The sequence below is a fragment of the Portunus trituberculatus genome, chromosome 18, assembly GCF_017591435.1.
Source record: "Portunus trituberculatus isolate SZX2019 chromosome 18, ASM1759143v1, whole genome shotgun sequence".
In the NCBI taxonomy this organism is placed as follows: domain Eukaryota; kingdom Metazoa; phylum Arthropoda; class Malacostraca; order Decapoda; family Portunidae; genus Portunus; species Portunus trituberculatus.
In genome coordinates this window covers 13581923-13598260 of record NC_059272.1, presented here as the reverse complement: position 1 = coordinate 13598260, position 16338 = coordinate 13581923, and the positions used below count along the sequence as shown (strand labels likewise).

The 16338-nt window shown below is 34.8% G+C and overlaps 1 protein-coding gene across 7 annotated transcripts in view; it reads left to right on the top strand.

Annotated features, from left to right (window-relative positions):
- LOC123505450 (palmitoyl-protein thioesterase 1-like) overlaps nt 1-16338 on the top strand; it is a 31998-nt gene that overhangs the window by 3301 nt on the left and 12359 nt on the right. Inside the window, exons 1-7 of one of the 7 annotated variants that reach the window (XM_045256745.1) lie at nt 630-744; nt 7533-7642; nt 10125-10252; nt 11301-11456; nt 11668-11832; nt 13836-13937; nt 14087-14192. In XM_045256745.1, the coding sequence (XP_045112680.1) occupies nt 7559-7642; nt 10125-10252; nt 11301-11456; nt 11668-11832; nt 13836-13937; nt 14087-14192 (741 nt within the window). In that variant the 5' untranslated portion in view covers nt 630-744; nt 7533-7558. Of the gene's footprint in view, nt 1-629; nt 745-777; nt 800-7532; nt 7643-10124; nt 10253-11300; nt 11457-11667; nt 11833-13835; nt 13938-14086; nt 14193-16338 lie in introns of those variants that run through there. The other 6 variants (XM_045256746.1, XM_045256743.1, XM_045256744.1 and 3 more) reach the window with 6 other exon arrangements.

Below are 16338 nucleotides of genomic sequence, written 5' to 3'. Positions count from 1 at the left end.
AATACCCAGGTTCTAGGTGGTTACATCAAAGATGCACTTGGTTATATGGGCTCTAATATGGGTACCAATATAAATAAAATTGCTTGCGCCACTAATGGGTGGAAGCTGAACAGCGCTTCCCATACTGGTAAAGTAAACCTACAGGTGCTATAGGCCACAAAGAAAAAAAAAATTATACCACCCGGATGGGGCAATACCATAGTAAAGACATCCCGTCACTTCCCCTCTCAGCAGCGAGGTTGTGGGATGCCAGCAGTCGCCAGACCTTACCCAGATGTATACAGTTGCCAATCTAGCGAAAGAACTTCCCCCCCACAACCTCTCTCTTGGTATTTAAATTGCAGAATCGTGATCGTGATATTCTGTAGCTTGACAAGGGAGAAGAGCAAAAGCAATATCTCTGTTACACTATTAGGACGTATGTTGGAACAATTTCTCTCTCTCTCTCTCTCTCTCTCTCTCTCTCATCATGACTTTTAAATACACAGTACAGCATCTTGATCATGATATTCTGTACGCCGACACGGAAGAAGAGCAAAAACATGTTACACTTTTAGGAAACAATCACAATCTCTCTCTCTCTCTCTCTCTCTCTCTCTCTCTTTAAAGCTGACTGTAACCATGACTTCAAAATGCACAGTACAGCATCGTGATCATGCTATTCTTTTAATAGATTGGCAACAGTGTATATTTGGTTAAGGTCTGGTGATTGCTGGCATCTCCAAACAGCGCCAGCAGAGGGCTGTAAGTGATGGGATTTCTATACTATGGTAGTGCCCCGGATGTTAATAAGTGGCCTGTATGTTGAAGCAAATAACCCATTTATGTGCCTTCCTTGAGTCAGGATGTCATGTATATTCGTTCCTAGGTCTTTTTCTTCACTCCTTTTCATTATAATCTCTTCTCCCATTTTGTATTCCCATGTAGGTCTTCTATTACATTTACTCATTTCCATTACATGGCATTTTCTGATATTAAATTATAATTTCCACTCTTGTCTCCACTTCCAGATCTTGTTAATATCTTTCTGCAATTTCACACAGTTTTCGATGTTCCTTATTACTCTCAAAAGTTTCACATACCAGCAAACAAATTTATGTAGCAACTCAGACCTTGCATATAATTAATATTTGGAACATACTTGGTGCCAGCACTGAACCCTGTGGTACGCCACTAGTGACTGTGCTCCAACTTGATGGGGTCTCTTTATCATTGTCCTTGTTTCCCTATCTGTTTGGTAGTTTGTCATTCATTTTAAGATATTTCCTACTATTCCTCTGATGTGTTCTATTTTCCATAGGAGTCTTCTATGTGCTACTCTGTCAAAGGTCTTTTTAATGTTCAAATACACTGTGTCAACCCATCCATCTCTCCCTTGTACTTCATCTATTACACTTGTATAAAAGCTTAGTGAAATTGTTATGCATAATCTTTTTCTGAAACTGAATTGAGAGATATTTATTATTTCATTTTCCTCCAGATATTCTAACCATTTTCTTTAATTACAATTTCACAGGTTTTTCTCACAACACTAGTCAGTGACACTAGTCTATAATTTAGGGGCTTGTTCTTTTTTCCTCCTTTATATATTTTGAATATAGCTATTTGCTCTTTTCCACTCCCTTGGTACCTTCCCTTCCATCAGAGAGTTGTTGATAACATCGCAGATTTATTCTACCAGTTGGTCTCTACATTCCCTCAGTGTCCATCCTGACACTCCATCTGTCCCCATTGCCTACCTCACATCCACCCCTTCTAGCAGTTTACTGATTTCTTGCTTATGCACCAGAATATTCTTAATCCTTTTTGTGTTGCTTGGTTGTTTGGTTTTATGAAAGCTCCCGTTCATAAGTTCACTTGTTTCTTCTGTTGTTTCATATGTCCTATTTCCTTTGATTAACATAGTGATGCTCTCTGTTTATCATTTTTCCATTTATATGTTTATAAATAAGCTTGGGTTCTTTTTCACATCTCTTCATTTCATCCTTCTCAAAATTTCTCTCCTCCTCCCTTCTTATTCTAATATATTCATTATGTGCCTCTTTATACTGCTTCCTATTTACTTTGTTTCATTGCTTCCTTGATTTTTTCCAAGCTGCATCCTTGCACTTCTTAGATTTTGCACATATATCATTATACCGCATGTGTTTGCTCTCTCTTACTCTGTATTCGGGAAGTTATCTCTTTACCCTCTCATTATACTTGTCTAGGAATATACCATACTTCTCTTGAACTGTCTTGCCTTGCATGGTTTCCTTCCATCCAGTACTACCAAAGTAACTTCTTAGTCCTTCGAAATTTGTCCTAGTGTGATTCTGTCTTTTTTGTTTGTGTCCCTCATCACATTTCAAAATTCTCTGATCCTCTAATATAATATCTATAATCATATGATCATCTTATTCCATTGGGCTCTGATATTTGTTGGTTGGACAAGTCTCTGTTATTTTTGTAACTTTGGTGGAGAAATTTTTTAAATTTTTTTTCAGACTCTAGCGAAGTTTCCATATATTAAAAAAAAAAAGAAAAAAAAAAAAATATATATATATATATATATATATATATATATATATATATATATATATATATATATATATATATATATATATATATATATATATATATATATATATATATATATATATATATATATATATATATATATATATATATATATATATATATATATATATATATATACACACTTTGAAAATATATGGAAACTTCCCTAGAGTCTGAAGAAATTAAGGAAATTTCTCCAAAGTCAAGAAAATTCCCTAAATGCAGCAAACAATCAGAAACCTATCTTAACCATGAGGAGGTTTGGCTCCCTGTGAATCCCTGCTAAGACACTATTTGAACAATGCTAAAAGCCTATCCTCCCATGGACTGCCTTGCTAGGACACTATTTAACCCAACCTAATTTTTTCCTAACCTAATATATATATATATATATATATATATATATATATATATATATATATATATATATATATATATATATATATATATATATATATATATATATATATATATATATATATATATATATATATATATATATATATATATATATATATATATATATATATATATATATATATATATATATATATATATATATATATATATATATATATATATATATATATATATATATATATATATATATATATATATATATATATATATATATATATATATATATATATATATATATATATATATATATATATATATATATATATATATATATATATATATATATATATATATATATATATATATATATATATATATATATATATATATATATATATATATATATATATATATATATATATATATATATATATATATATATATATATATATATATATATATATATATATATATATATATATATATATATATATATATATATATATATATATATATATATATATGTCTTCCTCCCCACCCAAAACTCCAGTCAGAGGAGGACCATCAAAGGCTTCACATACCTTTTCCCCTCCCATTACTAAAAGCTGTACCTTGTCAAGTACTGATAGAGAATAAATGCAAAGTAGGAACAGCGATGTTTTCCCAAGCCTGATAAGTTTGGGAGGAAGAGGAGAGAGGCCCACCTATACTCACATACCAAATCCACTGTCAAGTAGTCAGATGGGTTTGTTATGCTGGCATATCTTGAGCAATGACCTCTTAACACCCCTGTAAGGCTGATGATGTAACAATGCTGTACTTATGCATATAGAAGTTTAACAACTACATTGACTTTGCACAATCCTTACACAAATCTACGCTGACTGGAAAATTAGATGAGAGATTGACAGAAAACAATATGAACAAATTTAGGAAAATAGTAGGGAAGTCCAACCAGATGGTAGAAAATTCTTTTGAGAGCAGGTTGATCAGGTTATTTGCATATATAAATGTAACAGCTAGCTTTAGTTTGGAAATGTGGACAGAAAAAGTGGAAATTATTGTCTTATTTTTTTTATGCAGGAGGGGAAACTGGCTAAAGCAACAAAAAGTGGAAAAAAGGCACACTGATTTGCCATTTCCCTTAAAAGGTCAAGTGAGTTATCCAAAATTCAGGAACAGATATCTTGAAATCTCCCTCTTAAAAGAAGTCAAGTCGTAGGAAGATGGAAATACAGAAGCAGGCGTGGAATTCCAGAGTTTACCCGAGAAAAGTATGAATGATTGAGAGTACTGGTTAACTCTTGTATTAGAGAGTTTAACAGAATAAGGGTGAGAAGGAGAAGAAAGCCTTGTGCACCAAGAGAGCAGTTAGCATGAAAAATAAAAGATAGTAAGAGATGCAACATTCCAGTAGTGAGAAAGAGGCTGAGGAGAGATGATGAAATGAAAAACTTTTGATCTCACCATATCTAATAAAACTGTGTGAGTGGAACCCCCAAAAAAAAAAAAAAAAAAAATGCAAAGATTATTCCATACAAGGATGGACAGAGTTAACAATTGGAGGGGCAAAAAGAAAAATGATGGAAGCATGTCAGAATGCCTGACATCATAGAAGCTGTTTTAGCAAGAGATGAGATGTGGTTTCCAGTTTAGATTATGAGTAAAGGATAGGCCAAGGATGTTCAATGTAGAAGATGGAGATAGTTGAATGTCATTGAAGAAGAGGGGATAGTTGTCTGGAAGGTTGTGGCGAGTTGATAGATGGAGGAATTGACTTTTTGAGGCATTGAACACTACTAAATTTTCTTTGCCCCAATCAGAAATCTTAGAAAGATCAGAAATCAAGCATTCTGTGGCATCTCTGCGTGTTCTGTTGACTTTCTTAAGGGTTGGTCGTCTTTGAAAGGATGTGGAAGAGTGTAGGGTTTTATAATGAGCACAGGAGTGGACAGGGCAAGAAGTTAAGAAGATCGTTAATGAATAGTAGAAAGAGAGTGGGTGACAGGACAGAACCTTGAGGAACACCACTGTTAATAGATTTAGAAGAACAGTGGCCATCTACCACAGCTGCAATAGAACAGTCAGAAAGGAAACAAAATAAAGTTGCAAAGAGAAGGATAGAAACCGTAAAAGGGCAGCTTTGTGCCAGGACTCTTTCAAAAGCTTTTGATATGTCTAATGTAAAAGCAAAAGTTTCACCCAAATCTCTAACAGAAGACGACCAAGACCGAATTCGTAAGGAAAGGCAGAAGATCACCAGTAGAGCAATCTTGACAGAAGCTCTACTGGCGATCTGAGAGAAGATTGTGAAGTGACAGATGTTTGCGAATCTTCCTATTGAGGATAGATTAAACAACTTTAGATAAGCAAGAAATTAAAGCTATAGGGCAGTAGTTTGAGGGATTAGAATGGTCACCTTTTTCAGGAACAGGCTGAATGTAGGCAAACTTCCAGGATGAAGGAAAAGTAGAAGTTGATAGATGTAGATGAAAGAGTTTGGCCAGGCAAGGTGCAAGCACAGAAGCACAGTTTTTGAGAACAATAGGAGGAATCCCATGAGGTCCATAAGCATTCTGAGAGTTTAGGCCAGAGAGGGTGTGGAAAACATCATTATGAAGAACTTTAATTGTAGGCATAATATAGTCAGAGGGAGGAGGAGAGGGAGGAACAAGCCCAGAATCATCCAAGGTGGAGTTGTTAGCAAAGGTTTAAGAGAAGAGTTCAGCTTTAGAGACAGATGTGATGGCAGTTGTGCCATCAGGATAAAATAAAGGAGGGAAAGATGAACAAATCTCGAGGAGAGTTTGAGTTTGAAAGATTATGACATTTTCTATTTATGAAAGAGTGTTTGGCAAGTTGAAGAGCAGACTTAGCATGATTCCTGGCAGAAATATAAAGTGCGTGAGGTTCAGGTGATGAAAGGCTCAAGTACCTTTAGTGGACAACCTCTCTATCACAAATAGCACGAGAACAGGCTGTATTAAACAAAGGTTTAGAAGGTTTAGGTTGAGAAAAACAGTGAGGAATGTACACTTCTATGCCAGACACTATTATCTCCGTTATGCGTTCAGCACACAGAGATGGGTCTCTGACACGGAAACAGTAATCATTCTGCAAAATACCTCCTCAGTACCCCTAAGCTGGCTAAGGCAAAATGTCAGAGGCACCCCTACCTTTGGGGATCCTGAGGAGGGATTGGAGAAATAGGACAAGATACAGAAATGAGATTGTGATCGGAGGAGCCCAACGGAGAAGATAGGTTAACAGCATAAGCAGAAGTGAGGAGGAGGAAAAGATCAAGAATGTTGGGTGTATCTCTAAGATGGTCAGGAATACAAGTAGGGTGTGGCACCAGTTGCTCTAAGTCATGGAGGATAGCAAAGTTGAAGGCTAGTTCACCAGGATGGTTAGTGAAGGGAGAGTAAAGCCAAGGCTGGTGGTAAACATTGAAATCTCCAAGGATGGAGATCTCAGTGAAAGGATAGAGGGACAGAATGTGCTCCACTTAAGAAGTTAAATTGTCAAAGAATTTACTGTAGTTAGAGGAGTTATGGGAGAGGTAGACAGCACAGATAAATATGGTTAGAGAGTGACTATTGAGTCAAAGCCAGATGGTGGAAAACTCGGAAGATTCAAGAGTGTGGGCACAAGAGCAAGTTAAGTCGTTGCGTATGTAGATGCAATATCCAGTTTTGGAATGAGACTGAGAATAGAGAAAGTAGGAGGGAACAGAGAAGAGGCTACTGTTAGTTGCCTCAGACAGCTGTGTTTTGGTGAGGAAAAGAAGGTGAGGTTTAGTAGAGGAGAGGTGGTGTTCTAAAGATTGAAAATTAGATCTAAGACCGGGAATGTTACAGAAGTTAATGAAAAAAAAGTTGAGGTAGGTGTCAAGACTTTTTGGGCCGCCACCTGAAGAGCAGTCTGATCTGGGGACATTTCTGGTCTCCTCCGCAGAAGGAAACTGCGAGGCTGAATTAGGAGTTGCCATTTTAAAATTTTGAGTGAAGGTAGTGTGTATAGTAAGTGCATGTAGTTTTGTGTAGAGGAGAGTTGTCCTTAGATGGCTGGCTGTGACTGCCCCCTTGAGTTGTGAGACACAAATAGAAACATTCAGTGAGATCACAACTAGCTTTAATGGAAGGTTCACAGCACCCCTTGAACTGATCGAGACCAGAATTGGTGTGGAACAGAATTAGTGCTATTAGATCTTGCTGGGAGTAAATTATCATCTCTGTAGGTGTCTATTACCTCCTCCACTCAAACTCTAAAGGATGGAAACTCTAAAGCATGGAAATTGGAAATACAGAAAACAAAGCATTTATTTGTGTATAGTCTGTATTTTTAATTTGATTTACAGCATTTACCACATGAGATAGAGAGAGAGAGAGAGAAAAAGAGAGAGAGAGAGAGAGAGAGAGAGAGAGAGAGAGAGAGAGAGAGCAAAACTAAATTACAGTGAGAAGTCATTGTAGCCATTTACTTTTAAATATTATGCATAGTGTCATTAGAGATGAGTGAATGGTGAATTTTGTAATTTGTTGAGCATATTGGGGAGCTATGGAGAAGGCATTAGCTTTTATAAATGTCAAAGAAAAATTCTTCCTTTCCAGGAGATACTTGCTGTTTTTTCTTCAGCATGGGACGGATCAAGAAGATGGTTGAGGAGAGGATTCCTGGTATATATGTCAGGTCACTCATGATTGGTGGTAACATTATTGCTGTAAGTATGAATTGGAGAGGTTTGTATTATATAGCTACATCTAAATTGTAAGTTTCATGCAAATTTTGCAGCATATATTTGGGAAATATTTTTCATTGCCCTTCAAATCAGATTTCTTCTTGATACCAGTTCTATAGAAATCCTGTTGTAAGTTAATAGCCATAAGTCCTGGGACCACCCATCCTGTCCTCATGTGTTATCACCACTGTTGAAATGCGAGTTATAGTTGTGATAAGAAATGGGAATTCACAGACATGAGTGATTGGCATTCTCTCTCTCTCTCTCTCTCTCTCTCTCTCTCTCTCTCTCTCTCTCTCTCTCTCTCTCTCTCTCTCTCTCTCTCTCTCTCTCTCTCTCTCTCTCTCTCTCTCTCTCTCTCTCTCTCTCTCTCTCTCAAACTAAATAACCCACCATTACTCTACCATGTTCCCCTTTTACTCATCCTTCTACTTCTTTCTCGTGTTCTCCTCATGAACTAAAACATTAAGTTTCTTGTCCTATTAATTTGCTTATTACCTGCTGAATCTGCTTATTGGTTAATTTCTTAGTATTCATCTTCCTCATATTTAAGTTTTATTTTGGGCCATTTATATATATTTACAGACCTTCAGGATTGATAATATAGTGCAAGGAAGGAAAAAAAAACTGACTCACATTTGATTTAGTTCAATTTAGTGCAGTAGAATAGAAAATTGAATCTAATGATTCAATATATATATATATATATATATATATATATATATATATATATATATATATATATATATATATATATATATATATATATATATATATATATATATATATATATATATCCAGTGTTGATAAGATACAATTCAGTTTTGTTTTGTTTCATTTAGAGACACAATTTATGAAGTATTAGTATTTTAATAGCTCCAAATGAAAAGTAGCTAAGTTTTATATATTGTATTAGATCAATGTTTTGCAGGGTTGTGATTGAGGTGGCATGGTGATGATTAAGCTTCAGCCAGAATGAAATTCAATCATGTGACAAGGGTTGTATTTTTTTTTTCCTCTGATAGTGTTGAAAACATTGTAAAAATAGCACAAAATATATATTCCCTTAAAGTCAAGAGAAGTGACCAAATAGGACAAGGGTGGAGGTCTGGGAAACATTCTTCTGAGGTGTTCGTAGGTTAATGAAAGAAAATTACTGTAATATTACTTTTGAGGAATAAATTGCATTATGAATCAATATTTGGGTTATTTTTGTAAGCTTTCACCAAGAAAGTTAAGCATAAACATCTGTATATATCCCAGAAGTATTGGTATTAAGAGTACTTCAGGCACTTCTTGTATTACATAATTAATCTTTGATATAATATAAGAATATAATGGGTATCTTTGTGCCCTAATACAGCAATACAAAGTAACAGTCTTATCATCCTGTCAGTGGTGTAACTAATGAGGGCATATGCTCTCCTGTGATAAATGGCCCCTGAACTGGTTATAACTGCCTTATTGTTTTGTGTTGCACCATAATACCTGACCTCAGCTTGCCTTGTGTTTGCCAGACCACTAAGAGCAATAAAAAACATTATTTAAAATAATGAGGATGAGTCATGAAATCTTGAAAGAGTTCATATTAAATTATGGCTAGGGGAAATGTAGAACCAGGTGAGGAGTTGCAGAGTTTGCCATTAAAAATGATGAGATTAAGAACTGTTATATTATAGGGTAGGCATATAGTTAGCAAGATCATAAGAGCAGTTAGTTTGAAAAAAAAAAATAGCAAGAAATGAGAGAGAGAGAGAGAGAGAGAGAGGGGTGGGTAGGATAATGACAATCAGTTAGAGGAGTTAAATGGATAAGGAAGATGCTTTTGATTCCTCCTGGTTTGAAAGAGTTGTGCAAGTGTCACCATCCCCATTTATGTGAAGTGTATTTCATACATGTTCACTATATAGAGTTTTCAGCAGGGGATGAGAAGACTGGCAGACAGTTTAGAATGCCTAACTTCATAGAAACTGTTTTAGCAAGAGATGAGATGTAGAGATTTTTGTTTGTGGTTTAACTGAGTGTAGAGATGTCACCATATGTGGTGCCTCTAAAAACCCAATCAAGTGTGAACAATATTATCTATTCATTCAACCTGGGTTGTTAATCATATAGCCTTTTATGTAGTCAGTTGTAAAACAAAGGGTGCAGGTTAACTGTCCCATGTTCTTATCCTGCGTTAATAGGTTACTAAGAGAGATTAGGTTGTAGGACTGGGAATGCCACCCCATGCATTTCTGTTCTTATGTTGGGAAAAAGGCATATTAGAGGTAGAGGAGTGGTGTCAGCGTGGTGGCAGTCCACAATCTTTGATCTGAAATTCTTGAGTAGTAAATACACAGAAGGTTAATGTTTATAATGTAAGATAATGATATGTAGACTGAAAAATTACATACGTAGTACATACTGTAATTTTTCAAGTAGGAGTTCATGTTTTATTATTGTGAAAAATGTTACATTTCAGGATGAAGAACATGGTTACTTTGGGAATGTAAACAATCAAGTGGAGGAAGTGTGCCAGAAACTTTCTAATGATCCTGAACTACAAGGTGGTTATCATGCCATGGGATTTTCACAAGGAGGACAGTTTCTGTAAGTATAATTATTATTGTTATTATTATTATTATTATTATTATTATTATTATTATTATTATTATTATTATTATTATTATTATTGTTGTTGTCTTATTTTATTTATTTTTTATTTATTTATTTATTTATTTTTTGCTTCAATGAGCACAAACTAGAAATATTTTATTGATATTGCTCTCATGCCCACATTACAGATTCCCAATGTTATTTAGAAATGTATTACTTGTAAAAGCTCATCACGATCCCCTTAAATTCTTGCCATGGACCTCAGATTGAGAACCACTGGCGTAGAGAAACATGGGCTGGGTGACCTTATTTTTTATTGAGATTCAGTATTGATATTTAGTAAAGGTCTGAGCAAGGAGTTCAACTTTATATAAAGATAGCCATAATTCCTGGTTGAATATATGTACACATTTTTTTTTTTTCCAGATATTATTTGAGAACACTAGATTTAATAAGATTTTTGTGTTTTGTGTAATAAAGTTCTGATAAGTTACAGAATAAATTTGACAGATAAATTTCTAGAAATAGATGCCTTAGATAGTGTCTCATAAACAGCAACAGCAAATATTAGTGTGGCTACTTGGAAGGAGAGTGTGTGTTAGATACAACCAGGCAGCAGGTATAGAGAGGGAAGAAAACATTACAATGATAATTCTTTCATGATAACACTCTCTCTCTCTCTCTCTCTCTCTCTCTCTCTCTCTCTCTCTCTCTCTCTCTCTCTCTCTCTCTCTCTCTCTCTCTCTCTCTCTCTCTCTCTGACTTCTTGCTTTCTGTAATATCCTCTCTTTATCTTATCTTGTCTTCACTTTCCTTCATGTACTGTATTATCTACTTGGGCATAAAGTGCATTTCTTTTTAGTTAAGGTGATGTATTATTAATCTAATATATTCATGATAATATATGCTATTGAAAATATATATAACTGTAAAACAAGAGAAACTGTTATACATAAGTGTGTCTTACATGCCAGCTGTTTAACTAATGGATGGAAAAAAAAAAAATGCACCACGAAATTCATGCATTTTGAATTCCTTATAGCCGTACTGTGGCTGAGCGTTGTCCTGAGCCAGCAATGCGTAATCTCATCACATTTGGTGGTCAACATCAAGGAATATTTGGCCTTCCAAACTGTCCTTCAGGCAATGCTCTTTGTGAGGAGATGCGACGTCTCCTAAATCTTGGAGCTTATATCAAGTATTCATGTTTTGTGTTTTGATTTTTGGCTTGGAAGAAGGATTAAAGGATGGAGTTGTATTTGGAAAGAAGATGGTGATGGGGCTATTGTATCTGTTTGCTAAAAGTTTGAAAGGTATGGGCTAGAATTATAAACTTTCTGTAGCTTTGCCAACTGTGTTTATACTGTGTTTATCTGTCATACGATGGTGATGGCATTAGTTGTACACAGACGTGCCGTGGCTGAGCGCTGTCCAAATCCTTCCATGAAGAATTTGGTTACTCTTGGTGGACAGCATGAAGGTGTGTTTGGTTTGCCATCTTGTCCATCGTCCCCAAGTGAGTCCCGCTTATGTGAATATGTCCGTAAGCTTCTGAACTATGGATCTTATGTTTCGTAAGTAGAGAGGGCTGTCAGTTGTTATTTATGTGTAGCATTAGATATACTATGTGATATTAGATTATTTGCTAATATATATATATATATATATATATATATATATATATATATATATATATATATATATATATATATATATATATATACAGTGAAGACTCAATACTCAAACGCAAAAGTTTGATTTAATACCTGAAAAAATACCTTAAGGTCGAACGGCCACACCCATGGTTGTAAACAAAGGCTCCCTGGCATCCCCCTTCCCCCTCCACCAGTTGTGACTTGTGCTGCCGCAGTCATCAGAATAACATTTTCCTGCATTCTATCTGTAGTTTTGCATTTATAAACTTACATTAACACCAAAGGCTTATTAGTGGTGAAAATATCTGGTAATCAAACGGCTGCATATTTGTTCATGTACAAAGCTCTGTCATCTCCCTTCTCACAGTTGCCACTGTACCGTTCTGATACTGTATTATTGGTAATACTGGTAATAGCAGTATTACTGTAATACCAGTATACCGATGCCGGTGGGCATCTTAGTCCTGCTGGAGTCTTGAGAAAAACAACATTCTTCTGCATTCTGTCAGTGGTTTTTCATTAAGAAACTTAGGATGGCACCAAAGAGGCTTGTTAGTGGTGAAAATAAGGAATCTGGTGAGAGTGCAACTGTTAGTGAGCCACAGCATTCCATTAGTGGATTCACAGGAATCACACCACGAGAAACTTTACAAAGACATTTTCATGGATGGAGACTCATCCTCCAGCAACCTCCCTCCTCCTCCCCACCCTTCTCCCCTCCTCTTCTAAGTTAGCCATCACCAGCCTTCATTTACGGTATGTACAAATCAAAATTGTAAAAAATATACATTGAAATTTTTATAAACTTGAGGTTTTGCTAAGATTAGAACAAATTACCTGATTTATAGGTATCAGTAATCAAACTTTTTAATACTCAAACAACCATTTGGAACTAATTAAGTTCGAGTATTGAGTCTCCACCATATACATATATATATATATATATATATATATATATATATATATATATATATATATATATATATATATATATATATATATTTATATGATATCAATTGTATTAGTGTAATATGTTTTTTTTAAATATTCCTCAGACTTGTGGTTTCCAGAGATATATGTATTTTTTCCTCAATTCATGAGCATAATTGACAGAAAGCATCTTGAGCAAAATATATGGGAAAAGCTATTCCACTCTTCTCCAAATAGAGTGGTATCCTAAAAAGTAATCAACAAGCAAGCTTCTCACACTAAAAAGGTGTCATATATGTATGTGTGGGTTGTTTATTTTGTCCATCTATCCATCTATCTATTTGGATGTTTTTGTTTATCTGTCTGTCTATATTTCATGCTTGCTGTCCAGAGCTTCCCACAGGAAATTTTCTTAAAAGAATAGTCTCAATTTCTTCCTTTATTTACACTCCTTGCATACTTAGATTATCTTATTCTCTTCTCTCATCTTTACTCACACAGTACATTACTTTATCCTCCCATTTCAATCCAGATCATCCTCCTGCACTTACCTCATCTATTATGTACTACAGTCATCTGTCATCTCATTTTCTAGTCATAATATCTATGCTGCCAAAATGCCTTCTATATTTTGTTTGGAACTCATCAATCTTTCCATTATTGAGTAATGAATCTTTACTAGAGATATAAAATATGTAATACACTTTTATTATTCACTCACTCCCCATATTTTATACATCACAGGCATCTCTCAGCTCATTCATTTCAGTGCTTGGTTTCTTGACTTATCTTTCATCGCACACCCAACCCTCTCTTGCAATTGTGATTGTTACAAGAATTATTTTTTATTCTTGCAGATTTTTTAAGATTTATGAAATCTTTCTATTTATAACTTTTCAATAGATAAGAAAAGAATAAAAAGTTAGAGCATAGAAAAAAAACAGTAAAATTTGATTTTTTAAATGTTATTTTATACTTTCTTGCTTCTTTAGAAATGAAAGCTTTGATGGAGGACTACACAACCCTTTTCTTTTAACAACACATTGGGAGCTTAGTGACATAATCCAAATCACCATGCCACATACTACTCCAAAGTACACTTGCTGTAATGTTAAGCACAAGTATTGACTTACTAGTTCAATGTTTGAAATTTCAATAATAGCCTTCAACATCATAATTGTATTAAAACATCCTGCATGGTACTCTCTTAATTTTATAAATACAGTATTTTAACTTTTTTCAGTTGGATTCAGGACAGCCTGGTTCAGGCTCAGTACTGGCATGACCCGCTGCATGAAGAGGACTACCGCAACTATTCAATTTTCCTTGCTGATATTAATAATGAAAAGGTTTGTTCTTGCTTACTGAGTCAGGAGTCTTTTATTTGTATGTTAGTTAATTACTGGGATTTCCCATAGCCTAGTGTCGACAAAATTATTTGCCAATTCAGATCATGGAAGTCCATAGAGTCCAGCATTCAATGAATGAATGGAGTTGAAAGGTAAAGTAGAGTTCGTGAGGTAATCTACAATGTTGGCACTTGAGGTAAATATGGTTTGTATTATATTGTTGGATAAAAAGTGTTTAGAAATATATTGGTAGTTTATATTATGTTGTTGAAAAAAAAAAAAAAAGACTGTGGTCTGACAATTTTATGAAGATCGTTTAGGGGTTGGCTTTTTTGGGGATTTCCTGGCCTGCGGCGCTGTCACACATGTACCAATACGCACCTCAAGTCAGGTACTTAATACTTTGTTACTGAATGGTGTTGTAGTACATATATATTGTGATGCTCTAAAAAGGCAAGTTAGAGTAATTTTTGCTTATTTTTAGATATATTTTGCATTGTTTTGCAAACACAATAGTACTTGACAACGTTTCCTCCGAGCGTTGTCACATCCCTTTGGGTGACCGAGTGAGGTCACAGGTCAAAGTGACTGTGTTAATCCATGGGTCACTTCCTCTCCCACTACCACCCAGGATGAGAGAGAGAGAGAGAGAGAGAGAGAGAGAGAGAGAGAGAGGGGGAAGCTTGACTGACTGACATGCAGATTCTTTTCTAATTTTAGTAATTTATAAGTAACTATAGATCTCTGATAGAAATATATTTGCATGAAATGTAAATTCTATGTATATGGAGAGAGAGAGAGAGAGAGAGAGAGAGAGAAGCAAGATTCTCATTGACATGTAAGCTGTAATCCCATAATTTGCCCAGCACAAGGGTTAGCAGCACCGCAGGCCGGGAAATTCCCGAAAAAGCCAACGCCTAACCGATCTTCATAAAATGGTCAGACCATAAGGTAACATCGGTGTAAAGTAATTCCACTAGGATTCAGATATATTACAAAGTACCTATACTGTTTAACACTTTGACTGCCACTTGTTACTCCTATGCCTAATTACCAATCACTCACAGGCACTTTTACTTCCTCTATACCTACATTCAATCAGAACTGGGAAGAAATTGCAAAATGTATTCTTTTTCATCACTTACTTTCTTGTAGATGTCTATAAAAAACTTCATGTTGCTTTTAAGGCTGCAAATTGTTTCATGTTGCAGTGAAAGTGTTAAAGTGTGCTCTGGGATAGCATGCTCCATTTATAGCACAGATAGGCCATTTGATATATATATATATATATATATATATATATATATATATATATATATATATATATATATATATATATATATATATATATATATATATATATATATATATATATATATATATATATATATATATATATATATTTTTTTTTTTTTTTTTTTTTTTTTTTTTTGAGCATAGTGTCTATGCAGCTGTTAGTGCATGGATATGACTTAGAAAATACTAGGATAGTACTAGCCTGTGTGTCGATTAGTGATAAGGGATGGTTGTGTCTAGTCAATGCATGATGCAGCCCCATTCTGTCTGTCTTGTGTTTGGCTCCTGTTTACTTCCACTTGAAGGTTTATCTGTTCTTCATTGGTGTAACCAAACACTTCTGCAGGTCTTTGGTGCCATGTCATTCTCAAAACTCTTACAGAAGGCTGGATTGGCATGAGTGAGATATGGTTTGTAGTATTTTATCATATGTGGATTCAATAAGGAATATTTGAAATGTTTTCCCAGCTGGCATGAAAGTGGTTTGTTCATGGCAGCACAACCTACTGAATGTAGTGGCTTGGTGGGATACTTTCTGAGTGTTTGGAGGAGTGATAGTTGGGTGAATAGGGTGGTGGTAGGAAGAGGCAGCTGTGCTGTAATCACTTATAATATTAAGCATTTTTTTTATCTGATTAAGTCTTTTCTTATATTGTTATTTTGTACAGCACTTTTCAGTATAGTCTGGACTATTTATGAAGTATAATGGAACCCCAGTTTACTGAGTGCCTCCCTTTTCAAACTATTTGGTTTTTTAACAAAATTTTGAACTTAATTACTTTTTTATGTGCGTGTAACAGGGAACTGGTTAAGGGTAAGAAACAGCAATTGAACCAAAAGGCCCACTTAG